Source organism: Haliaeetus albicilla, chromosome 1 (genome assembly GCF_947461875.1).
Source record: "Haliaeetus albicilla chromosome 1, bHalAlb1.1, whole genome shotgun sequence".
Taxonomy (NCBI): domain Eukaryota; kingdom Metazoa; phylum Chordata; class Aves; order Accipitriformes; family Accipitridae; genus Haliaeetus; species Haliaeetus albicilla.
The window spans coordinates 48,026,960-48,052,597 of NC_091483.1; the positions used below are offsets into that span (position 1 = coordinate 48,026,960).

A 25,638-nucleotide genomic window follows, 5' to 3' on the forward strand; every position below is an offset into this window, starting at 1 on the left:
AATCAGGGGAATATTTTTTTTCTCCTCCACAATACTTGACAACAAAATCATTGATTATGACTTTATTAGATAGAAACCCAAAATTTATGGAATGTTTTTCATGCCTTTGTATCAACTAAAAGAGACAAAACAACCCTTGTCTCAAACGCGTCAGCAATCCAATATGCAGTTCCCCATCATTTCTGTACCTGTAATGATTTTTCACCATCTTGTTAACTGTGAACAACATTATCTGAAAAAAAAAATAACGTATGTTCAGGAGAAAGCCCAGGATAGTACTAAAGACTATTTAGGTAATACTGAAGACTATTACATAATGGGAAATGTTGGATGATCATCAGAATAAATGGACAAATCTGAAATAAGACATAACAGATACATCTTATTTAAATAAGAGGCTACTGAATAATGATCTTTGTTTCTGTTTTAAGAAATCTGGATTCTCCCTTAAGCTTTGAATGTGCCTCTCATAGTGCCATTGACAGAATTAGACCATTGTTACGTAAAAGTCCCTGGCTTGACAACTAAAGTGAGACATCTAGCCATACAAGATTTCAGAGGAATAAATGTTCCATTTTTTGGTGAATGTAGTAAAAATAGTTACACCGAGACTATCACACATCTTAATCTTAACAGTTCAAATGCAACAATACTTTAAAATGGCATATAATAATCTTTGATTAGTGGTCAAAGAAAGAACGTTTATTCATAGTAGATAGCTGATACATCTTTGTCGCTATGTTTTTTTCTAGGCAATTTTTTGTGACGTGTTTTGCAAATTCTTTGTGTCGTGGATTAACCCCAACCAGCAACTAAGCGCCATGTAGCTGCTCACTCACTTCTCCCCACCGAGTGGGATGGGGGAGAGAATCAGGGGAAAAAAAAGTAAAACTCGTGAATTGAGATAAGAACAGTTTAATAGAACAGAAAGGAAGAAACTAATAATGTTAATAATAACAATCATAAAATGACAATAATAATAATAAAAGGATTGGAATATACAAAAGAAGTGATGCACAATGCAGTTGCTCACCACTCGCCAACCGATGCCCAGTTCGCTCCCGAGCAGCGATCCCTCCCAGCCTAACTCCCCCCAGTTTATATACTGGGCATGATGTCACATGGTATGGAATACCCCTTTGGCCAGTTTGGGTCAGCTGCCCTGGCTGTGTCCTGTGCCAACTTCTTGTGCCCCTCCAGCTTTCTTGCTGGCTGGGCATAAGAAGTGGAAAAATCCTTGACTTTAGACTAAACCTTACTTAGCAACAACTGAAAACATCAGTGTGTTATCAACATTCTTCTCATAGTGAACCCAAAACATAGCACTGTACCAGCTACTAGAAAGTAAATTAACTCTATCCCAGCTGAAACCAGGACACTTTGTTAAAAGGTTCTGAGAGAAAATGAGGAATAGAGTATAAAGGTTGGATTTTTTTGGCAGGTGAAACAGTAAAATCAATGCACCCATTCAACAGTTCAGGATAAAAGGAAGGAGACCACATTTTTTCAATTACTGTATTGATCTTGATAGCTATCGCTAAGTTTTTCATATAATGCTATACTGAAATGTCTTACATTCAGAATATAGGTTCAGAAACTTTTATATGATGCTCCTGGTGGCTAACGTTTTAAAGATGCTCAAAAGCATGTAGTTTTCAGTTATTTTAAATTTAGAAATAACAGGCTTTTTGTTGATTTGAGAAAAACAGTAATAAATAAATAACTTGTCTTTGTAACTTTTAATTCACTTTATTTAAAATTTTAATTAACTATTTTTAATTCACTATTTGATCTGCAGCAACATCCAAGGCATCCTATTATCTTAGAAAAAAGCAAATGAATGCAAATCACTGACAGTTGATTTGCACATCTTCTGGTCCACTCCAGGTCCTTCAGAATAAAATAGGTTTAGATTCTAATTATAGCTGCAAGAAAAATATATGGGAGATAATTTTAAAAACCACTTCAATGTTCAAATATTTCATTTGAAAACGTATTGCCAACAGGGAGATGAACTAGAAGATAATCCTTCAACAAGATTGAGCAATAATTGCAATTTGCTTAGTTTAAATTATAGTCTTTTTGCATTGCTTTAAATATAAATGATATTCACTTTTCCTTATGTGCAAGTGTGCATATATATTATTCTATTAATTCTGGGGAAGCAATTTTGTAAATCATGGTTTGAAAGCACCAGTGCCCAGAAATACATAGGAGTAGCAGTCCTGGAAGATGAGTTCAGTATCTTAGCAAGAAGCTCATCTTCAAGCACAGCTTCATGAATAATAAGACTTGATTACCATACCTTGTAAAACACATGGGAGAAAGGAAGGAGGGTCGCCAGCATCATTCAGTTACTCTTGCCAGCTTTCCCCACAGTGTTGAGTTCTTTATGTTTATAGAACATACACCATAGGCCTTATCTCCAGAGGTCTTGGGGAGGTGCTTGCTACTTAGAAATAGCTGGTGTTTTTTTCTTTCTGCTGTCCAGTGTTAATTTTTCATCTGTCGTTATTCTAAGAAGAGCTGGAGGAACATTGGAAGTCCATTTCCCAATTCAAGCAATTCTGTTTCTTCTTCTCTCTACTTAAAAGAATCCTTCTATCTCTGAATTCTTGTTCCCCTGAAATGCACTATGTCACCTTTAGAATTCTTTCACTGCAGAATACAACTTTACCAAATTCAGAATGGAAGCTGTTGAATTACTGGCACTTCTGACTAGTACTTCAGAGACTTCAGACTGAAACTTTGGTTACCTCTCCAGTTACTGTAGGGCTACTTCTGTTAATAAAGCCTCTGCTTATATGCATATTGGTTTGCTTGTTTATCCTTATTACCTGCATCTTTAATGCTTTTATCTGCACAGCTCATAGGGTGTTTGCTATGCTCTTTGTTTTTCATATGAGCCTATTTGTCACTTACAGTGCTTTAAAAAAAGATGTGGTTGATCCTGGTGAATTACGATAGAGACACCCTTGAATTTTGACCAGAACAGTAAATAAGTTTCTCTGGTTTTTACTGCATATTGCTACTCTTTTCTACAAAGAAAAAAAATATTCTTATAGCAATCATAAACCCCAGCATTGTATATATATTCACATCTGTGTCCAAACTTTATTTTCTGTTCAGAGCTACATCCTGGATACTGGAGGATGCTAACACCTGTGTAATTTATCAACTAGCTGTCCCTATCATCTTACCATTCAAGTGTATGAGGAGAAAAAAAAAATCAGACAAGCCTGGTTTTTGCTAATGGAGAAACAGCTACATAAATTGGTTTTCTGTTACAAATTCTTTTTTGTGCCTCTCATAACTTTGACAGAAGAGAGCTTTGAGCTAGTGAGCAAGGCAGCGAAGGGAAAGGACTCCCCAGTCGAATGCAGCAGGTAGTTGTGAGCTCTCACAGTTCTAGTTCTGCCATGTAGTAACATAAATTATCTGTCTGTCTTACCACCTACTAATAAAGGGACTGATTTCTCTTTGGCTTGCTGAAGAAAGTCTCAAAGAGGGTTTTGAAGTGATAACACAGTGTGTTTGCTCAAGAACAAGTTCCTTGTAAAGAGAATGCATAAACCACAGCAATACTAGCTTGAGAAAGGAGCATGTGAGACAAATGGGCTGGCAACCTTAAAAGAATGAAACAGCCTGATAGCAGCAACTTCTTCCTGAAGCAGATTATTGTAAAATGTTTTACGCAGTATAAACTAGTCATAATATTTTTTCAAGTGTTTGCTGTGAAATGTATTCTTAGTTGCTATTTTAATTATTGAGTGGAAATGAAGGCCTTGTAGACTGATTACAAACCAGAAAAACTAGACCTCAATTACAGAGTGAAAAGTAAGATCAACGAAGCTTGAAAAAGCATTTTAAGGTGGTTCAGAAACCTTTCGGTGAACTGTGTGGTGACAGATGGTAAGATTACCTGATAGCCTGTAACAAATGATAGCATTTTTGTGTTAATGCTACTGTAGGTATAAATGCTCTCCTTTAATTTTGATCTCTGTATCTTTTGAATATCGCAGTCCATTTGGCATGTTCTGCTTTGTAGAAGTATGAGGGGCGGGGGCGGCGCAGGCTTAAAAGCCCAGCTGTTGATTTGTTACTGCTTATATGTTTGAGATTTGTTCTGGAGAATTCAACAATATCCACCAGCACAACCCAGATACTGGTGCTGTGTTCATGCCAAGAGCAGCACAGATCCTAGAGGACTTTCTCTTTTCTGCTGCCTCTCCTTCCCACTCTGTTAGAGGGAATGGTGTCCTGACCATTTAAACTATCACCAAACTCTAAAGGCTGGCCATAATGCTGATAATTTGGCCAGCAGCAGTAAAAATACCGCCTTAAACTACTCTGTCAGTCCCAAAGTAAAATGCTATCATAACTTGAGCAAGTGAAGAAGATCTGTTGGTAGCTAGAGATTACTTTGCAGAATAGAGATGGGGACTGCAACAACGGAATAGGCAGAGGATATCATCATCTGTTTCTCTGTTTAAAAAGTCGTCCTGTTCAACGATGGGAGCAATCATCCCAGTCTTAATACAAGTGAAAGGAGGCTTTTGTTAGGGTTTGTGGGTACATTTGGAATTGTGACAACCCATCTTTTCTCCCATCCCCTGAGGGTTCATCCATGCTTGCAGCTGTGGGTTATTTGGATTGAGTTGTTGTGGTCTGAGACCACAACCATCACAAGCTTCATGCCTTCTGGTTAGAGGCATCTGGCATTCTCGGACAAGTCTTTGCTGCCATCAAAGATAAGCCAGTATTGAAAGTTGTTCTGGTGTTAGTACCCACATAGATTTGGCAGACTCAGAACTAGTTACTCTAGGAAGGGTCTCTTGTCTTCATTGTCTAACACCAAATAAATACCAAATTGAAATGGGAATAAAGCAGACCTGAGAGGCAATATCTAATTCAAAAATCAAGAAACTGCTTTACATTAGATTTGGGACTAAAATAGCAGTTGAGAATAGAGAAATATATTTTGCTTTGTATGTTTTTAATTTTGCTTCATATATCAAATTCTTTATAGAAAGAAGTAAACCTACCTTTTCTCTGAACACAATAGAAACAGAGAAGGGGATTGAACACTTACATCCCCATCCCAAAGGTGGAAGAAAGTCTACATCCTTTTCTAGACCTGAGAAAATCAAACACATACACCACTGGAGTCTGCCTGCATCATTCCCCCTCTAGAAATTCAGAACTAGTTCATAACATTTGACTTGAAGGTCTCAGACCTGCCACTGAGGTGTGCTCTCAGTGTGCAGTTACCAGTACCAGGTGCTGCTTATCAGACTCATGGGGGCATCAAGAATTTTTAACAGGTGCCTCGCTGTCCTTACAACACTGGTAAGGGCTTAAGGTTTGCTTTTATGTAGATGGCTGCCTGAGAAGAGACCAGTCATAATCGATAAAGTAGTGCCTGAATTTGTCTTAATCAGTCAATTTACCCATGTTCTTAAAGTTCCCCATATCTAAAGAAATTGTGCGTTGTATTTTGATGCTGTATCAACAAGCCTGTTTCTCGCATGTTGTTCTCGTACCTTTGTAGTGAAAGGAGAATTCTCTAAATTCCACAGTGCTGTCTCAGAGAGATTACATAGTTTAATTATTTAGTGTGTTAGTACACACTGTAAGTTTTGGGTGGTCATGGGAGTTGTCGAGCAGCATTTCTGGTCCACTTCAAAAATATTCCGATATTCACAATCTGTGAAACAGCTGCATGTATCCATCTGTTCATTTTTATTAGATATTGTTTGTTGAACTTGGTGCTAGTTCAGTGTCAAAGTTGAGAGAGCAATGGTATTTTTGAGGGATACAGCTATTACTCACTGTCTTTGACAGTGAACTGCAGTGGGACTCACATCAGTACAAACACAAAGAAAAGATAATTGTCACTTCCCTTGTAGTAACTGTGGTTCTTTGAGATGTAATCAATATAGATCCCACAGTCCTTGCCTTTGAAGACTTCAAATTCCAGCTGTTTTGAATTATGAGGGAATGGCCAGAAGGTCATGTTGGAGCTTCCCCTTCTGATCTCCCAGTGGATCGTGAAGAGGCCCAGGGCATGCACATAGCACCAGCAGACAGAGCTGTTAATGATGTTCCAAGCTCATATGTTTGGAAGGGATGCACTTCTAGAGTTACAAAATGAATGCCACTTTCTTTTTTTCTCCTGAAGAGTATTAAAAGTGATAAGAAGGCAGCAAAGTTAGGAGAGGTGATTTAGACCTCCAGACTGAAGACAAGAAATGTGCTAGGTTTGAATCATGAAATATTTAGCTATTTGCAGTCTTTCATTGCTGCCAGTGAAGTGAACTAGTATAACAGATAGTAGAGTTTGACCATAGGGATTTTGATGAAATATATTAAAACAGATACAATCATTAGATGATTAATACATAAATAAGAATTTCAGCTGAGGTAGGGCCAAAATAATAATGGCCAGTTCTAGTGATGTGCCAAAAATGGTGGTGGTCAGATTTATGGTTTAATAAGAGTTGGGGGGGGGGGGGGGGGATCAGGTTTCAGGGTCAAGGAACATTCTACATTATCAGGCTTTGACAGGCAATTTGAGGTCTGAGAAAGAAGAGTAATAGTAGAGTCAGAGACTTGGAACAAAGAGATATGTCAGCTATAGTGAGGATTTCAGTCTTTGAAGCATTCAGTTATAGGTCTTTGGTTGCATTCCGGTTTTTTGTTTTGTTGAGGGTAAGGGGAGGGTTTAAGGCAAAGACCTGGCAGAGAGGGTCTTAATTCTGCAGTGTTTGCTGTCTGCCTGACTAAACTTCCACTGATGCCTGTTCATCTTCAGTAAGGGTTGCCATGGTCAATACAGAGAGGTTGAAAGATCAGAGATGAAACCAAAAGGGATGAAGAATTGTTTGTCATTTAGATAGAAGGAATGAGTAAATTAATAACATCAACTATAGCAGTGATCTGTTTCAGAGACAGAAGGAGCAGGAGTGAATTATCTTCCTTATATTTTGCATGAATAGTTAAAATACATCATTACAGAATTTTTTTCCAGTATATTTTTATTCCCCAGTAGCACTGAAAGACTTATTTTAGCTTTGGAGATAACTGCTGCCATGGAATGAGCAAACCGGTGTTATACCAAACACAAATTAGAGTAACTACAATAAAATTAATTTTGTTGGTATCATAGAGTCGCTGGAAGAGAAGGAAATACACCACAGATAGCAAGAAATTGCATATGTTTTGTGTATCACAGTATAGCATTAAGGTGATATTTTTTTTTCCCATATTTTTCCTCTAAAAGTTTAGATGGGGGTGGGGGTTCATTCATTAAACCCTGGTGATACCAAGGTTCGTTAAGTAGTCCCTCCTAACACCATGGAAGGTTGACTCTGTCTTTCATAATTAGCTCAGCTAAACTTTTTAACATGCTATCACCTTTCTAATAAACATGGTTGTGGGGAATTAAGTAGTTCAGAAACCTAGCTTATGCATGATTGTTATCAGAGCAAAGTGCCCCAGTGTCTCCAGCTCTGCTAATCGTCTTGGCCTCGTTTTGTAGACTAGCGTGGGGAATGAGCAGGTAACTGGAGGTTGCGCAGGGTGTTGGTGGCAGCATGAAAAGGAGTGTTCACGTCTTAGGTTAGCCCTGCAATACCCACAGCACTCTCCTTCCTCTCCTCTTGTGTTGTTTCTTTTCCTTTTCTGGCTAGCCAGAACAGATCTATCTGCTGGTAAAATCATTTATTTTAGTAGGTCATTTAGGAGCTCACGGAGCTCACTTAAATGATTTGTCTCTTCAGAAGGATCAAAAATGAAAAAAGAGAAAAGGACATAATTACTGCCTATCCTTTTGAACATTGATTTGGGACCGGTAAAAGACTCAAAATGAGACTGGTGAGCTTTCTGTCAGCTGTGTTCACCGAAAGCACTGTATCATTAAAGGACAGTGGTAGTAATTGCTTAGTGCCATTACTAAGTTGAACTATTAGTCTGTGAACGCTTGTTCCTGTAATTTAATTTTTTAATGTATGAGTTGCTATTCCACTGTGAAGTGTGGAAAGCCATTATTTGTGTGATTTGTCATTGTGGTTAAGAGCATCAAATAACCTGTATCCTTTACCACCAGCAATGCATCTGTTTGGCCTCAACTGGCAGTTGCAGCAAACTGAAAATGATACATTTGAGAATGGAAAAGTGAATTCTGATACTGTGCCAACACATCCTGTAACAGTAGCTGCTGGAGAAAATGGTAAGTGAAAGAGGCACCAATTTTTCTCCTTTTGGAACATTTCCTTTCTTTCTGTCTTCTTTACATTGCCAGACTTTAATACTTTCCCTCCAAAACTCTGTATACTTAATGGAAGTACAGAGCATTTTTAAGTAGTAGTAATTTTAAATAGATATGTAGATATTAAACAGGAGTTGTATTTCAATTGAAAAGACCGCACCGTTCCTCCTACCTAGCATGGATCCTGGGCAATAATGTTGATCTTACCAGGAAAGCTGGCTGTCAACCAAAATTCTGCATGGGAATTTACATGTAATATTTGATGAGGATAGAAAAGCTCTCATCACATCCAGAGAAGCAGAACTTCTGCTTACTCTAAAATCTTTGATAACGTAATGATTGTTGGGGGGTCCTCAGAGGTAGCAGGATGGTGCTGAGGCTGGCTTGGACCATCCTGCCTGAGGCGCTGGGGCGGCTGGGGTCTTCTGCTGCAGAAACGGCCACAACAAAGCCAGGGAGCCTGAGGTGACAGGACATGCTATTTCATAAGGGGGACCTGATACCAAGATTCAATCTTTGGGAGTCCTGAGTTCTGGATAGTTTTCAGACAAAAGCCTTGTCTGTGACAGGGGGGCACATAATCTTTTTCTGAAGAGCTGGCACCAGAAGAGGTACTTCAGGGAGGTTTTGCATATTTTTGAAGCTTCTGTCTTAGCTGTGTTCAGAAGGTAACTCATGATCAAGGACCTTCCTATGGCATGATGACCTTGCTGTGGAATGGCTTGTGTTTTTCTCTACAGATGATGATGTTTTCTTCTTTTTTTTTAATTTCTCTCTGAAATTTAATAGGTCACGTATAATATGTTCATTTGTTTTCTCAAAGTCTCTAGCATATAATATTGAGTCTGAATCATCCAACCAATATATAAAGTAAAAAAAAAAAAAAAAAACCAACAAAAAGCTTTATTAATTTTGTTGTAGGAGCTTTTAAAATACAAACCACATAAAGGAATTATTTTTTATCGACCTTTTTCCATGTTGCCCTTTAAGATTCTCAAAACATTTAAGAGCCTGTGCACTTTTGGCTAACAGAGGCTTTAAAATCAATAGGTTTTGAATGGAAAACTTGATTTAAATGGTTGATGAATGCGGTGTTTGCTTCATTACACAAAAATCCATTTTCCCTTTCACAAGGTAGAGCTGACCTCCTTACCACTGAGGAGGAGGAAGCTTCTGCCAGCAGTTGACATCTTGAAAATTTTTCAAGTTATCACAGCTCCAAGTTAAAGGAAAGATACATCTCAGTTCATTCTTTTTGTCATCTTTGTAAGCATATGAAACTTCTTCAGTAGGACTTTTCCTTTTTTCATTTCCTTTACCCTTCTGTCTTTTTCTTGTGCTTAGATATTCATTATCTCTTTCTGTGTTCTTACTTGTTTTGAATGAATAGCAAAAGGCTACTGTATGATTAATGAATATTGATGCTGCAGTGACAGCTCATCATCCCACTGTCTTCGGCCCTCAGTAGCCTATATGCTTTCTTGTATAAAATATATACATGGTTTTGTAAATATTTTATAAATATAAATTGCTCTTTTTCCCTTGATCATTTTTAATTTTTTTTTTACAAATTAATACCTGTTATGTTTTGCCTCAAAAATAAAAGGAAATAACAAGTACATCAAATCCCATTTTTCCTTCCTTATGTCCCTAAATACTGTACAAGAGAACAGGGTTAATTCCATCCACTGTTAAAATGCTGTCCTCTACAGAATAGGATAAGTGGCCATTTATCAGCATACATCAATACTAAACAACAGACAGACCAAAGAATATACATTTTAAACCACAAAAGGAAAGTTAAGCAGAAGGGACAGTGTGAGGACTAGATGTGAAATTTAAAAGGGAGGGCCCTGTGCTATTATACTAGTTACTGAAAACTGTAAGGAAGAATCAATAAAGTCTTGATTTAGATACTTCAACAGCTGAACAACTTTCAGTACTGCTCCTCTTTAGGCCCCTGGTAATATCCTGATACTCTGATTTAGGTGGGAGAAATTCCCAGTATTGTATGGGCCAGGCATTTTCCTTGACTCTGCCTCATCTAAACTTTGGATAATCCTGGGCCTGCTTTGGTCAGAAAATCATAGCCCACTGTGTCCTAGATCCCAGGTATTCATTTGCCATTCAGAACTACAGGTACTTTGTGTGATGAATTAGCAAAGATTAAACTTGAAAATGCATCCTTATGACCTCTGAAGAAAATTCGGCTGTGGTTTACCTAGAAACAGCTAGTCATAAATAGACAGTAAAAGCATGTTAAATCATCCTTAAATGCAAATAGTTTGTTAAGTGAAGCTTGAATTTCTGAACAAGCATTTTCCAAAGGTTTTTTGTTTGTTTCTTTTGTGGATTTTTTTTTCTTTCCTCTCCCAGTGCTTCTCTCTGTATGAACAATAAACTGCTGGCAACATATCACCTGCTTATCTAGACAGGCATGATTCAGGGCTGCATAAGGTGGCATAAGAATGTGTGTTTTCTATGGATATGATGAATTTTATAGGCCATTTCAGTTTAGGTTCTCCAAAGTAATTCATTAAGCCATCAGTGCTTTATCTGTTTTTATAACTAGGCAATAGAAAAGAAAGGTTAAAAAACAGAGCTTGTTTAACCATTCTGTTCTAGCAGTTGGTCACATCTCACATGTTGCTGGCTTTATTTTATGTCATATGAAATCTGTGTGCAATTCAGAAATACCTTATAATAATAAATGCTTAATGGCAGATTTTTTTTAAATGCAAGAGAAGAAAAAAGTGAATGGGAAAAGGAGCATTTCTTTTGGCTTATTCGGATGCACTTTTTGAGATTATACTCATTAAAATACATTATACTTGCTTTAACTGATATGTATTGAGCTTTTTTGTTTTGTTTACAGTATCTCATGTTAATTAAAGGTATAGTAACTTCTTAATTAGATGTTATGTTGGGGTTTTTTTTCTAAAAAGGTATGTTTTTAAGGAGGATTTTTATTTCATTTCTTGAAACAGTTGTTGCAGAAGGATATATAGCAGATGTCTCACAGAAAAAGATCTGAATACAAGATTATTCAGTGGAAGGGGAGAACATGCTGTTGACTGTCTGTAAATCCAGCCTTGCAACCTAATATTCTAATTAGTATTGCCTTTGAAGGATGGAAAATGATATTATGTGTGACACTATACAGCAATTATTGTTGAGCATTTTTGTGTTTTGGTTGTGCATTCATTTCTATTCTGTGTTATAGACACTCAGTATCTCATGTTTTAATCTATAGAATGTTTGCAAATAAGGAGGGGGAGTTTGGCTTCACGTCATTTTAGTGGTATTTGTGAATTATTTTTCTGGTATGATAATTAAATATTGTTTATTGCTTTAAATATTTGTTTAGCTCTAAATACTTGTTTAGCTCAGGGTTTTGTCCACCCTAACCTCAGACAGTTGAAATACAATTTACAAATACTAAGTATAACAAATATTTTACCTATTAATTACATAATGCATTGGATTATCCATATCACAAATGCATCATATAATGATTATATATATTAGATAGTATGTGATACAGCAAATCAATATATTTTGTAAATTAAATAACAGAACATCTAGCAAGAGAAGTACAAATCATGATACAAATATTATTTACCTATAAATATTTATGTGTATTTGTGTTATTGCCTTTTGGGGAATGTCTGTGAAAGAAGAAATTTTGGGGGTGGAGAAGTTTAGTGAAAGAGAATATATCCAGGGGGCTAGGTGTTTTAAAATTTGGTTTCTTATTTGGACTGTTATGTCATTATGGAATTGTGTGAATAAATGTGACATTTCATATTTTGCTTTAAAGCTATGTATAAGAACTGTTACTCTTTAGAAAGTAAAAAGGAAATGGTGACGCTAGTAAAATTTTTCTTATGCCCATTGAGATACAACAGGGAACAAAGAATAATTAACGCCCTATTCTTAGGAGGCCAAACAACTAGTGACGATTTTGAGAGAGGTCGTATGGTGTTAAAGGGGCATGTGGCTACAGGGTAAAACTACCTCTTTTTTGGTAAAGAAAATGGGAGTCTGTAGGATCATTATCTGCTAAGGATAAGTGTTGAAGCCCAGTAATAGGCATTCCTGGCAAGCTGGTCAAAATGTTTGATAAAGTGCACCTGCTCAAGCTGTCTAGTTCATCTTTTCAGTAGTAAGAGGTAGTTGTTTTTCATTTCAAATGTAGAAATAGGGGAAGCTGCAGATCAATACTGCAAACAAGTGTTTATTGTTTAGTAATTACCAGTCATCAGTGTGTGAATTTATATGACACAACATGCTTAAATTTGAAGGAACTGGTAAGAAACAAATGCTTAAATGAACCAAAATAGTGAATACAGATACGTCTTCTAGAATAACGTATGAATATTGTGAAAGGTTAAGTCCAAAGTTAGAAGAGCATCAGACTCATCCTGAAAAGTGTAAAAAAATGGTTTCTCCAAGATGAGGTATTTCACTGTCTCTTCTCAGCAGAACATTGATCATCAATATGATGATCCTGGAAGTGAGACATTTTCAGTGACTACAGCACCATTGTGGCACAGCTGTGATGATGATGCAAGCCCCCACTCAAGGCCTCTCAGTAGTGCTTCTGTACCTGTTTAATTCAGCAGCAGTCTCTGTTCATCTTGGATGCACAAAAAGTGGCGAGGATCAATCTGTGACCTCACTTGGCATTTCAGATTTTAATCTAGTTTTTTAAAGTCTAAATGTTTGCAAAAAGGTTGTGTCAGTTTGTTCCATCAAATGATGAATAATGTAGAATTTGAACATAGAAGACAGGGCAGCAACAGAGTGTTGTCAGTTCTTCAGAACACTTGCACACAAACAAGTTAGCATCACTTGAACATGCTTATCACATTCAGATGGGTTTAGTTCAATCTTTATAATAGACTAGCTGTTGAAAAAAAGAGTGTAAATTGGTAAAAACACAGCAGACCGTAAGATTGTAACTACAGTCCCATTTTTCTTTATATTGCTTCACTCAAGGCTCACCTTGCTGTGCCAGCTGCTTAAATGTAGCATTACTTGCTTACTCCAGAGTTGACATGTGTCAGTAAGCAAGTTCTTACACACATCTTTGCATCTTAGTCTAGATGTGACACTGCTGATTCCATCAGATTGAAGTAGGCTTTGACCCTGGCACCAGCTTCCAAGACTGCCTATGAACAGTGGCACGGCACGGAGTTAGTGCCTGAACATCAGATCTGAGTCTTTGGCCTCAAACAGACTTGATGTAAACTCATCTAAACCATCTCAGATTTTAAAGCTGGGTGGTGACGGCTTGTGCAAACCACTTCTTTAGTGCATCAGTCTTAGTAGTTCTGTTTCCTATGAATCTGGCAGGTAGAAGACACTACCACAACTAAACCACAATTCATTTGCTGATGAGCTTTGAGAAAGGTTTGTAATCTTCACGAGATTTAGCATGTGCCTGTGTGGTACGAGCAGGGGCAATGTGGAGATCTCAGAGCTATCACAGACCTGTGCTGTCCGTAGCATCCAGCCTAGTGCTTTGCAGGGTCATCAGCTTGGGCTGGAACACTTTTACCCCTTTCGTTTGTTTGACAGTGCTTCACCAGTATGGCACGGCGCCTTGCAGATTGGATGACACTGTTCTGTACTTGAGCTGGGGTGTAGATTCAGTCTCTGTTGCCTGGACTTACCCACTTGAACAAAAAGTTTGTTGGGGGTATCTAAAGTTTATGACTTTATTTTCTTCTTTTTTAGTGCCACAACCAGTAGTCCAGTTTTTCAGTGTTAGCGTTTGACATCATGTGTCTTTTGCATGTTAGCATATTCTTTGCTGCTTCTGGGCATTTCCAAGCCATCATCACTGGCCTCCTAAGGCTAACTGATAGTGGCACAAATTTTTAATGCCCTTCAGTGCTAGGTGTTTATTCCTAGTAATTGGCCTGCGGGATAAATGCATATTCATCATGGTATAGAAAACAGTGAAAGTACCAGACTTTGACATGCTATTATACGTTTTATTCAGGAGACAGTGTGGACAAGGAGGTGATAACAAGCTTGGGGCTGAGGCTAGGAAGTGCAGAGGATGCAGGCGCTATGGAGAGCGAAGGCATAAGGACATAGGCACAATGAGGCAAGAAACATTGCCTTTTTGGGGGGGAACACAAAAACAAAAATTAGGAAACCAGAGCTGTAGACATTGTTAGTATTGTGTAAATGCTCTGATACTTAATGTAGAAAAGACTGTGTATTAGTTCTCTTGACTGCTTATGTTTATGTATCTATTATTCTTAAAATCTGTATGCTGCATTTCCCTTTACCTTAAACATTTTTAGTGTGAGACTTTGTGCTGGAAAATCCCTGTTAAAATACTTGCGGGAAAAAATGAATAGTTTAATGTAGATCCTAAAACAGTTTCCATAATGCTAGTGCTTAGAGAAGTTACAGTATTTTTACTTGGTAGGTATTTGTGGTATCTTTGCCTTTTTATTTCCAAATCATCGAATTCTCTGGGATCTTATATTCAGAAAGATTGTCAGGTAACATTTTATCTGAGGTGATTCTAAATATTTGATGGTTTATATGAAGGATGACTGAAAGCAAGAAAGGAATACTAATTTTTGATCTCTTATTATTCTAACCTGTCAGGAAAATTAGGGGGATTTGCACAAGAAAACAACACTATAGATTCTGGAGAACTTGATATAGGCCGAAGAGCGATACAAGAAGTTCCCCCTGGGATTTTTTGGAGATCACAACTCTTCATTGATCAGCCACAATTTCTAAAATTCAATATATCCCTTCAGAAAGATGCATTGATTGGAGTATATGGCCGAAAAGGCTTACCACCTTCACACACTCAGGTGAGAACTGCTTGCATTAAAAGTAGGACACATTATTGAAAACTGTGAGCTTGTATCTTTTGTATGTTTTTTCTTTCTCGGGATTACATCCCTTTCCATTTTGCTGATTTTTATTTTTACTTTTTATACTTTATTGATCTCATGTGATGTTCAAAACATTTGTAATACTGTAAGTACTGGGATCTAAAGTAGGGGGGCCAGAATCTGTTCTGAATGCTGTGAGCAATGATGATGCTTTAGGTATGGAGTTGTTTCATGCAGAATTTACAGGTACTTTTATCTTCTGTGGTATATAGACATATCTTTAAAAACCTAAGCAAACTATTACAGCATCTTATGGTCAAGAGTGCCTGGCAAAGGCCACGTTAGCCAAATTTCCAAGCAAGAAGACAACGGTTTTTTAAGGAAGTTTCAGTTTGTTCTACAAGCACATGCTACAGTATTTACAGCTTGGTGTCTCATTAAATAAGCACATAAAATAAAAAATAAGTAATATGTGTCTACAAAGATAAAGTGAACTGGGGTTGTAAAAGCATCAGTTTTCACTAGACATCTAGTGTCTTGAAAATTTGTTCTTAAGTGTCTCAGAGGATTTATTCTGCTCCACCCTCAGAAGGTTTCTAATGACACTTTTCGTTGCATATGGTCATGCCTTTGCATAGTAACAAAGAAACACTTTTTTGCATTGTTCTAGAAAAAATAAAGTATAAAAGAATGAATAGTCTTCTGATTGGCAGGAGAAAGGGAGAATCATTGTCTGAGATGGCATTTTAGAATCAATTGTGTTCAGATTTTACTTTTAAGATTTAAGACTCTCCAAGTTTAGATTTCTTTCAGCTCAATATTTGTCCAAATGCTCGCTCTGAACCAGTTTTCCACCTGAAAAGGGAGTTGAGCTCATGCTCTTCTACCCCATTTAGGGAATTATGCAACGTCTTACTGATTTTTTTTTTTTTTTTAAGTGTATGGATTTGCCCAGGACACAACTCTTAAGTATAGCAACCTAATGGTATAATTGGAAAGAAGCTTGACTGATTATGCCTGATAAGCAGTTGCAACAGGAAATCCATAACTGCAAAATTAAAATACTTTATTTTGCTCCCACTTTTTTTTTTTTTATTTGCATGCTTCTGCACTATTTAAATTTATTTTGTTTTTTCTTCAGGCATAAGTTTTAAAAGATCTAGAACAGAGAAATATTGCTAATTATATCACATGTTTAGCAGTCACAAACCATAGAGGAAGAATTAGAGTCAGCAAAGCAGTTTCATGCAGCTAAAATCACAGAATGTTACATTAGCTTTATTTTTTAGTTTAGGTTCCATTAAAACACAAACAATTTACTGAATGCAGAAAATGCACTTATTTAAAAATTTGATCCTCATAAAAATTAAATGGCTTTTCTTCAGACCATCACATATGAACACCCACCCTCAGGCTGACAACAAGCACAAGAAATTCTAGCTGAAAGAAAATTGGTTCAGAAAGTTATCAGCCATTGGAAAGAGGGGTTTGGAATACAAACACATCTCAATGATAATAATAATAACAGGAGCTAGGGGAATACATGTGTGGCAAGAACGAATAAAACTGAAGAAGCTGATTTGGACTGTGCATTTGTATGAGAAGTTATGCAAATAGATACCTCTATGAAAAAAGATCCTTACTTGATTCCTTATGCTGGCAAAAGATTGAAATAGGGGTGCCCTTTATCCAAAAACTCGGGAAAAGGAGTTAACTAAATCTGTTTCCCATCATCTGTGTTACACAGACTCCTTTCCCTTTGGATTCCTACTGCCCAAGTGCTTATTCAGGTTTAAGTATGATACAACAGAAAGAATTATATGCAAATCCTGCTACTATATCTTCTGTAGTTTCTGTGACATGTTGGATATATTGTTCCCAGGATATAGGTCAAGCTCTCTTGTCCTGTTTTTGCCTGCTATATAATTAGAGTATTTTTCACAAACCATTTGACTGACACTTGATACCTTGAAAAATTAGGCATGCTTACTTACCAGTGCCCTAGTGAACTTCTGGGGCTGCTGAAGATTCCCAAGGGTGTGGGGTTATCAGAACGTTTATATGGCCTTGAACCCGATGATGTCTGGTTTAGGTGCCCGAGATAAAGCATGTATGTAATCTAAAAATGCAGTTCCAGTGAGTAGTTGGGGTTTTCTTTGTGACGGTGCTCCTTCACGTGGCGGGGGAAAAATGGAGTAAAGTATTTCTCAACTGTTTAGGCTTTTCTGCAACAAAGTCCTAATCACAGGACTTTGATGAAGACACAACTTGTACTGGTAAAATATGTGTTTTACCAAAGTAGCTAATATAAACAAAGTAAGGTATTTAGGCAAAAGGACATCTAATGAAATACAACATTGAGACGTTTGCAAGCATAATTCTGTTTATTCTTTTCTTATTTCCCCTAACCCTTATGGCTTGCACTGACAAAAGTTCTTAACTGCAAGCCAGGCATAGCTAGCAGGGTCAGACTAACAGCTATTTCTGGGCTTCGCTGCATCCTTCCATCGGACAAGGCAGCTTACTCGTATAGCTCCAAGTGCCATAGGAGCATATTAGAAAAATACATGAATGTCCACGCTGTGTCTGATCAAAGGCCCATCTAGCCCAGCATTCTGTCTGTGACAATGTGGCCATTAGCAGATAAGTAGAGATTAACATAGCCGCATGACAGATGTGTAGTTATTCTTCCTGCAGTACGTTCCTGGCCTCCAGCATTTTAAGGCTGAAGGACTTCCTAAGTCAAAGGTGCTTAGTCTGAGAACCTTTGATAGATTCTTTTTTCCTGTGAATTTGCATAGTTGCCTTTGAACCTATGGAAGCTTTTAGCATCCGTGACATTTACAGCAAGGAGTTTCAGGGCTTAACTACACATCTCACACTATACTCCTCAGTGTGCTTTGAGGCAGCCTGGTAGTTTTAGTATGACACCCTGTTGGTATTGTTCTGGAAGAGGCAGTGAAGAATTCCTCACCAATTTCTTCTCCATGCCACCCTTGATTTATAGATCTCTAGTGTCCTCAATGAGCTGTATTTTTTCCTGTCTGCTTCATCATTCTTTGTAAGAAGGCTGCTTCAATCCTTTGACCATGCTTGTCCTTTTCTGAATGTTCTCCAGTTTTACTGCAGCCTTTTTGAGATGGGGAGACCAGAACAGCACAGAACATAGCAGATATTTAACTACAATGGTTTCATACAATACCTTAATGATGTCTGCTCTTTTTTTTAATTGGAGAACTGATATTTCTGTAGATCTGTCTAACATAGCTCCAAGATCTCATCCCAGAATGACAAAAGTTGGCTCAGAGCCCATCTCTGGATGTGTAAAGCTAGGATTGTTTCATGAGGACTTTGAAAAGTAGGATCTCACCCATATATATCACTTCATGTCTGCATCTCTTGAATGCTATCTGCCCTTATCTCCTAGTCATAGAGTGACAAGTGCTAATAACAAAATTTATGCAAATGAGCAACTGCTGCCTGTTTCTCAAACGTCAGTATTTGAATTTTCAGATCTTATGTTAAATAATAGAGAACTGATTACTACCTGACCTCTGCCAGCATTTGTAAAGTTTTCTTACCAGCTGTCCCCCTCCAATATCTTTGCTCATATGCCTTTGATATTGTACATGCATAACTACACACCACCATCTTCTTTAGCTCCCTCCTTACAGCTTTGGTGTTTCTATGAATGTCTGCCTTCTCTCCATGTCACCTCTGGCGGTAATGCAAAACCTGCATATTACATTTGCCACCTTGTTCTCCACTTCTCTCCCAGACCCTTTGCCTGTTTATCTACTTCTTTTTTTTGTATCTGGTTAAAACCAGACAGTAAGTAAGAGGAACCTGGAGCCTGTCTTTCCATAGCTGTACAACCTCTGGTGCTAGTTATCGTGCCACTGCGATGGATGTAATGAAAGTGTAATAGAAATGAGCTTGGAAAAGATCTCAAGAAGTCTTAGTTTACACCCTCATCTTGGAACAAGATGGACTGTATCTAAACCATTTCTATCAGTTGCTTAGCATTTCATCATAAAATAATAACAGAATTCAGCGAATTTAACTCTCCTCCTGTCCCGTAATCCAAAATAATAGGGATACAGCATGTAGAAAATGGTTTGATATATTGTAATTGGGATAGAATTTTTAGTTGTGTTTCTGTATTCTCTTTAGGTACTGAAATCAGTCTCAAGCACAGCCACTATATGTGTGTCACAGACCAATCTGAGATGCATAGTTCTCTCTTTCTAGGGAATCATAAATAAATCAACCAGAAATAATTGACGGTGGCTGTCCATTCAAAACCCAATCAATGCGAGCCTGAAAGTCTTTGTGACACTTTCTAAAAATGTCACTTCCATTGCAGCCAGAGAATCAATATGTTTATTTAAAGAGACTTTAAGAATAAAAAAAGGACTTTGGTTTAAAGCAAAACTGAATGGAGAGGTAGGGCAAATCCACACATTTAGACTCAATATAAAGGTAATTAATTTATCCTCATAGGAGGAAAATAAAATTGGTATGTTTTTTGCTTATGAAGAAAATTGTTTTTCCAGTCTGTTTCTGTTATTGTGTCCTAAATATAAAAAAAACCCCAACCTTTAAATGGGTTAAGATCAATTATTATTTTTTGCTGGGGGACAGACTGAACAGTGAATTGCCTTCTGTATGGCTTCTAAAATGTAGTCTAAAATGGTGTTCTGATAACAGCATATGTCCTTATTACATTACAAATACAAAATTGTTAGTTGTACCATGCTTGTCTGCCATTAGTATACTCTTTGTGGTCAATCAAATAGTGTAATCACTTGTTCCTATATCAAAAATATGGTTTTCGCCTGAAATTGTCCTCCTACAAAAAACTGTTCTCTGCAGTATGCAAATCACAAGGTCACTCCTAATGGCCATAAATTACTTGTTAAAACTCAGAACTCCCTAAGCTTTCTCTTTTTTAAAATATTAGTGAAAAATAGGACCGGAAAGAAGTGTTCTTGAGTCAGGCAGGAGGAAAAAAAAAAACCAACCTAAAACTGTTTTTCTCTCTCTCACAAAATAAGATAAATATTTAATTCTCTGACAAATGAGAATGTTGAATGGTTTTGAATCATTGGTTCTCTCCCAAAACGGTTGCATTCGTTTTCATGTGGTGCAGCACGTACATTCAGAGTGTCAGTGTACAGAGGTACTAGCTTCTTCACATCCTAATCACGTTATGTTCTATTCTGTGGGTTCAGATGTAGCTGGAAAAGTGTCTCAGGTGTTGATAGAGGCATATTAACTATACATTGCCTTCACATCCTGACTGGTAAGAAGATAATTTTAATTACTGGGGAGGAACATTCTTACAATAGCAATGAATTTTGGCCTGGAATTTCAAGAAGAGAATATAAGTACTTAAACCCTTGTTCTGGGACAAAGGCTGTCATGTTTTCTTTTGTCCTGGGAGCACTTTCTGAAGGTCACAGGTCAGGGTGTAAAACCACTGATTCTCTGGTCTTGGTAACCAATGTTATCCTAGCTCAGGTGCATCAGTGGTTTCACATTGTATTGGGTTTGTGTGGCAAGGTTTTGGTAGCGGTGGGGATACAGGGGTGGCTTCTGTGAGAAGCTGCTAGAACTTTCCCCCATGTCTGATAAAGCCAATGCCAGGCAGCTCCAAGACAGACCCACTGCTGGCCAAGGCCGAGTCCATCAGTGACAGTGATAGCACCTCCGGCATAACGTATTTAAGAAGGGGAAAAAATAAACCTCAACAGCAACTGCAGCCGGAGAGAGGAGCTAGAATATGTGAGAGAAACAGCCCTGCAGACACCAAGGTCGGTGAAGAAGGAGGGGGAGGAGATGCTCCAAGTGCCAGAGCAGAGATTCCCCTGCAGCCCATGAAGGTCTGCGGTGGAGCAGATATCCGCCTGCAGCCTGTGGAGGACCCCATGCCAGAGCAGGTGGGTGCCCGAAGGAGGCTGTGACCCCATGGGAAGCCCACACTGGAGCAGGTTTTCTGGCAGGACTTGTGACCCCGTGGAGAACCCACGCTGGAGCAGTCTGTGCCTGAAGGACTGCAGCCTGTGGAAGGGACTCACGCTGGAGAAGTTCATGAAGAACTGCAGACCGTGGGAAGGACCCACATCGGAGAAGTTCGTGTAGGACTGTCTCCCATGGGAGGGACCCCATGCTCAATCAGGGGTGTGAGGAGTGATCGCCCCTGAGGAGGAAGGAGCAGCAGAGACATGTGATGAACTGACTGCAACCCCCATTCCCTGTGCCCCTGTGCTGCGTCAGGTGGGGAGAGGTAGAGAATCCAGGAGTGAAGGTGTGCCCAGGAAGAAGGGAGGTGTGGGGGGAAGGTGTTTTAAGATTTGGTTTTACTACTCATTATTCTACTCTGATTTGATTGGTAATAAATTGAGTTAATTTTCCCCAAATTGAGTGTGTTTTGCCCGTGATGGTAATTGGTGAGTGATCTCTCCCTGTCCTTATCTCGACCCATGAGCCTTTCATTGTATTTTCTCTCCCTTGTCTAGCTGAGGGGGGCACCTGGCATCCAGCCAGGATCAACCCACCACACAGATACTGGCCTTTACTTTTCTAGGCCCTGGATGTAATTCCATTTGAGAGAGATCTCAAACATGTGGGAAGAGTGAAGGTTTACGTGTTACAGTTCACTTCATACAATCAACATGTGTCAGAGTGTCGTGGTTTAACCCCAGCCAGCAACTAAGCACCACGCAGCCGCTCACTCACTCCCCCCCCATCCAGTGGGATGGGGGAGAAAATCAGGAAAAGAAGTAAAACTCCTGGGTTGAGATAAGAACAATTTAATAGAACAGAAAAGAAGAAACTAATAATGATAATGATAACACTAATAAAATGACAACAGTAGTAATAAAAGGATTGAAATGTACAAATGATGCGCAGGGCAATTGCTCACCACCCGCCGACCGACACCCAGCCAGTCCCCGAGCGGCGATTCCCTGCCCCCCCACTTCCCAGTTCCTAAACTAGATGGGATGTCCCATGGTATGGAATACACTGTTGGCCAGTTTGGGTCAGGTGCCCTGGCTGGGCATGAGAAGCTGAAAAATCCTTGACTCTAGTCTAAACACTACTGAGCAACAACTGAAAACATCAGTGTTATCAACATTCTTCACATACTGAACTCAAAACATAGCACTGTACCAGCTACTAGGAAGACAGTTAACTATATCCCAGCTGAAACCAGGACACAAGAGTAAAAGTGAAACTCTGAACAGACGTGGCAGGGAAGGTGGAGAGTCTCTACCACAAGCCAGAGTGCTCTTTAGTTTTCCTACGTGTTTAATTTTGCAATATGCATGTTGATCTTTACACGATAAACATGCAGAAGACATCTTTCAAGCCATGAGAGCCATCTCCCAGATAGCGTAAATCGGTGCAGGGCCCAGAGCAGATTTAGCTCTCCAGGTGTTATTAGTGCTAGTTAAGATCAACACGCATAAAAACCTTGTGTTTTGAGTTTGCTTGTTGTATCAGCTGAGAGGCTGCTACATTTTTCCAAGCCCTGCTGATTGTAGAATCATTTAGGTTGGGTGATGAGTGTCAACAGTCTCATGGTTGTTAACAAAATAATATGTACTGTCCATTGACCTGAGGTACCATATTTTTTGTCAGTTTGTCATTTTCAACAGTTGCAATGTTTTATGCTTTCCATCTCCTTTTTTGGGCTTCTGTGATAGGAAGTCAGGCTCTTGCTCTCCTTCCTCCAGAACTCCAGAATGTCTGAAAGGGGGATTAAACAATTTAATCCTTCATCTGAAACTAAATGAAAAGCAAGGTAGGTTATTGGTCTTGGATATTACTATTAACCTATATGCATTTAACACACTTTGAAAGTTAGCTCTCACCTGTAATTCAGGTGGCAGTCATGACCGCAGATTCATTTCAACCAATGTTTTCTTCCCCCAATGTATGTAATAGGTTCATTGGCCACTTGTCACCGGAAAAGCTACTCTAATATGCATGAGGACTAGTTGGCCTTTTTGTTTCAAGCCTTAGCAAGGGGAAAGAAATAATCAAGGGTTGGTTTCAGCTCCTGCTTCCCTGCTCCAAAAGGAAACTCTTGGTCAAAATACAAGCATATTATCAGGATGTTGTGGGGAAGGTGGCAGTGCCATGGTCATTCCATGACTTGTTAAGCTCCTGTCTTTTCCTCCCCACAGTACGACTTTGTGGAGCTCCTGGATGGCAGCCGGCTGATTGCAAGGGAGCAACGCAACCTGCTGGAATCAGAGCGAGTGGGGCGGCAGGCAAGGTCTGTCAGTCTCCATGAGGCAGGTTTTATCCAGTATTTGGATTCTGGCATCTGGCACCTGGCCTTTTATAACGATGGGAAAAATGCAGAGCAGGTGTCTTTTAATACCATAATTATAGGTAAGCATAATCTTCAAAGCTGTTACCAAATGCTAGGCTCCAGTCAGGTTTTTTAGGAATACAGAGATGAGTTTTCATAGTTAAATGATCTGACTTTTTTTCACAGGTTTTCCATTCATAGTGTTTCTTCTGCTGTACAGAACAAAATGCAGAATATCTATTTTAATTACTTGGTCTAAGGCATAAGGAGTGTACCTTCTTGTAAAACAGTGCTTGAAAGGAGGACACTGTTTTGAAGTATTTGTTAAATGGCACAGGGCTGGATTTTAAGTATGGAGCTCATATGGTTTTACCATCATAATTTGAGCCTTTTTGTTGGAATGTAGTGTCCTAAGATACTAGAAGCATTGGCAATAGAAAATCACAGCTATTCCTGCTCTTCAAACAAACCAAATGTAAACACTCCTCTCGGAGCGAGAGCACACTGTCAGTTAGTAGTAGTTCAAATGATAGGTACTTCATGTGGTGGGCGTCTGTGAATTATCCTCCTTTTTTTTCCTTTAGAGTCTGTGGTGGAATGCCCCCGAAATTGTCATGGTAACGGCGAATGTGTTTCTGGATCCTGCCATTGTTTTCCTGGGTTTCTGGGCCCCGACTGTTCAAGAGGTAAATCAACCCAATGCTTTTCTCAAGTCAATTTAAGCGAGCATGAAGACAAATACATCAGGAAAGCAACTGGCATGTGACTTGCTTCTTAGATGTTCTTCTTTCTAAAGCCCTGAGGTTTTTTTGGTGAAAAACTTGGTTTTAATTTTTCTGCTGTGTTTTATTTCACAGCAGCCTGCCCAGTGCTGTGTAGTGGCAACGGGCAGTACTCCAAAGGACGCTGCCTGTGTTACAGTGGCTGGAAGGGCACTGAGTGTGATGTGCCTACAACTCAGTGCATCGATCCCCAGTGTGGGGGCCGGGGCATTTGCATCATGGGCTCTTGTGCCTGCAACTCCGGATACAAAGGAGAAAACTGCGAAGAAGGTAAATGAGTAAATATTCACCCCATCACCTGCTGTTGTTGGTCAAGTTTCCAGATGGCGCATCCAACTCTATTGATTTTGCTAGATCTAGATCATAGGCACTAATGGTGTCTCTTTAAAAATCATTTTAGAATACTGAAAAACAAGTTTGGGGATCAGTAGTATCACTGAATTCTACAGAATTATTATACTTCATTTATTCTGAAGTTATCAGTGAGAAAATTTTTAATGTGTGATATCTTTTCGCTTGCCAGTATATTTTATTTTTTCTGGCTAAGGTCAGCTAAGAAGAAAGTACACAAAAAATAGATGTTGGAATACAGGAAGACTTACTGAATTTTCACAGTATAGAATAAATCATTAATGTATTGCATTTGTTAGTGATCTTTTTCACCAACCACATTGTGCAAAGTGCTGATTCAAATGCATCAGAGTGAAAAATGATGCGTCATTTTTGTATTCCAGAGATGTGCATAATAATATTCAATTCTGGTGTACTGCAAAATGCAGTTCATTTTCCATTCTATTTTTTTAGGGAGTAAAAAGCACCATTTTCTTCCTCAATCAAATTGATTTTATTGATCTCCACGTACAAAGTAATGCAATTAAGTCTCTGGAATTAAATTTTCAGACCGTTGACCCTACAAGTGTAACATTTTATTGAGTCAAATTGCTAAATTAAATCTCGTCATCTAAAGCACATGAAAGTGAATTAAGACAGATAGACAGTATGCAACTCATTTATTTCTGAAACAAGTTGAGGGTCCTATACAGCTGTCAAATCTTTGTGGCGGTGGATCAGGTCAGTTGATACCAAGTGCTACAGGGAATCCAACATTTGTGATGCTGTGATTAGGCAGAACAGAGATCAGTTGTCCAAGACCCAAAGCCAATCTCGTAATTCAGAAAAATCAGCAAACCTTGAAAGGTTCTCCATTAACTCAGTGGTAACCTGTAAATGTCTTGATGTCAGTTATGCGCATACACAAATTTCACAATACTAGAAAGTGATGTGGAAGTGAGGTGTTTTTACAAAGAAAATTGCTGCTATGCAATTAGTGATGATAAAGAGTGATCTACCTTGTAGCCAAAGAAGGGAGGCTGGCACGAAGATACCTTG

The 25,638-nt window shown here is 38.6% G+C and overlaps 1 protein-coding gene across 23 annotated transcripts in view; it reads left to right on the plus strand.

Annotated features, from left to right (window-relative positions):
- Positions 1 to 25,638, plus strand: part of TENM3 (teneurin transmembrane protein 3) — a 485,679-nt gene that overhangs the window by 375,699 nt on the left and 84,342 nt on the right. For 22 of the 23 annotated variants that reach the window (XM_069787531.1, XM_069787526.1, XM_069787558.1 and 19 more), the window contains 5 exons: positions 8,108 to 8,230; positions 14,903 to 15,117; positions 23,337 to 23,547; positions 24,052 to 24,153; positions 24,325 to 24,519. In XM_069787531.1, coding sequence (XP_069643632.1) covers positions 8,108 to 8,230; positions 14,903 to 15,117; positions 23,337 to 23,547; positions 24,052 to 24,153; positions 24,325 to 24,519 — 846 coding nt within the window. The remainder of the gene's footprint in view (positions 1 to 8,107; positions 8,231 to 14,902; positions 15,118 to 23,336; positions 23,548 to 24,051; positions 24,154 to 24,324; positions 24,520 to 25,638) is intronic. The other variant, XM_069787540.1, reaches the window with a different exon arrangement.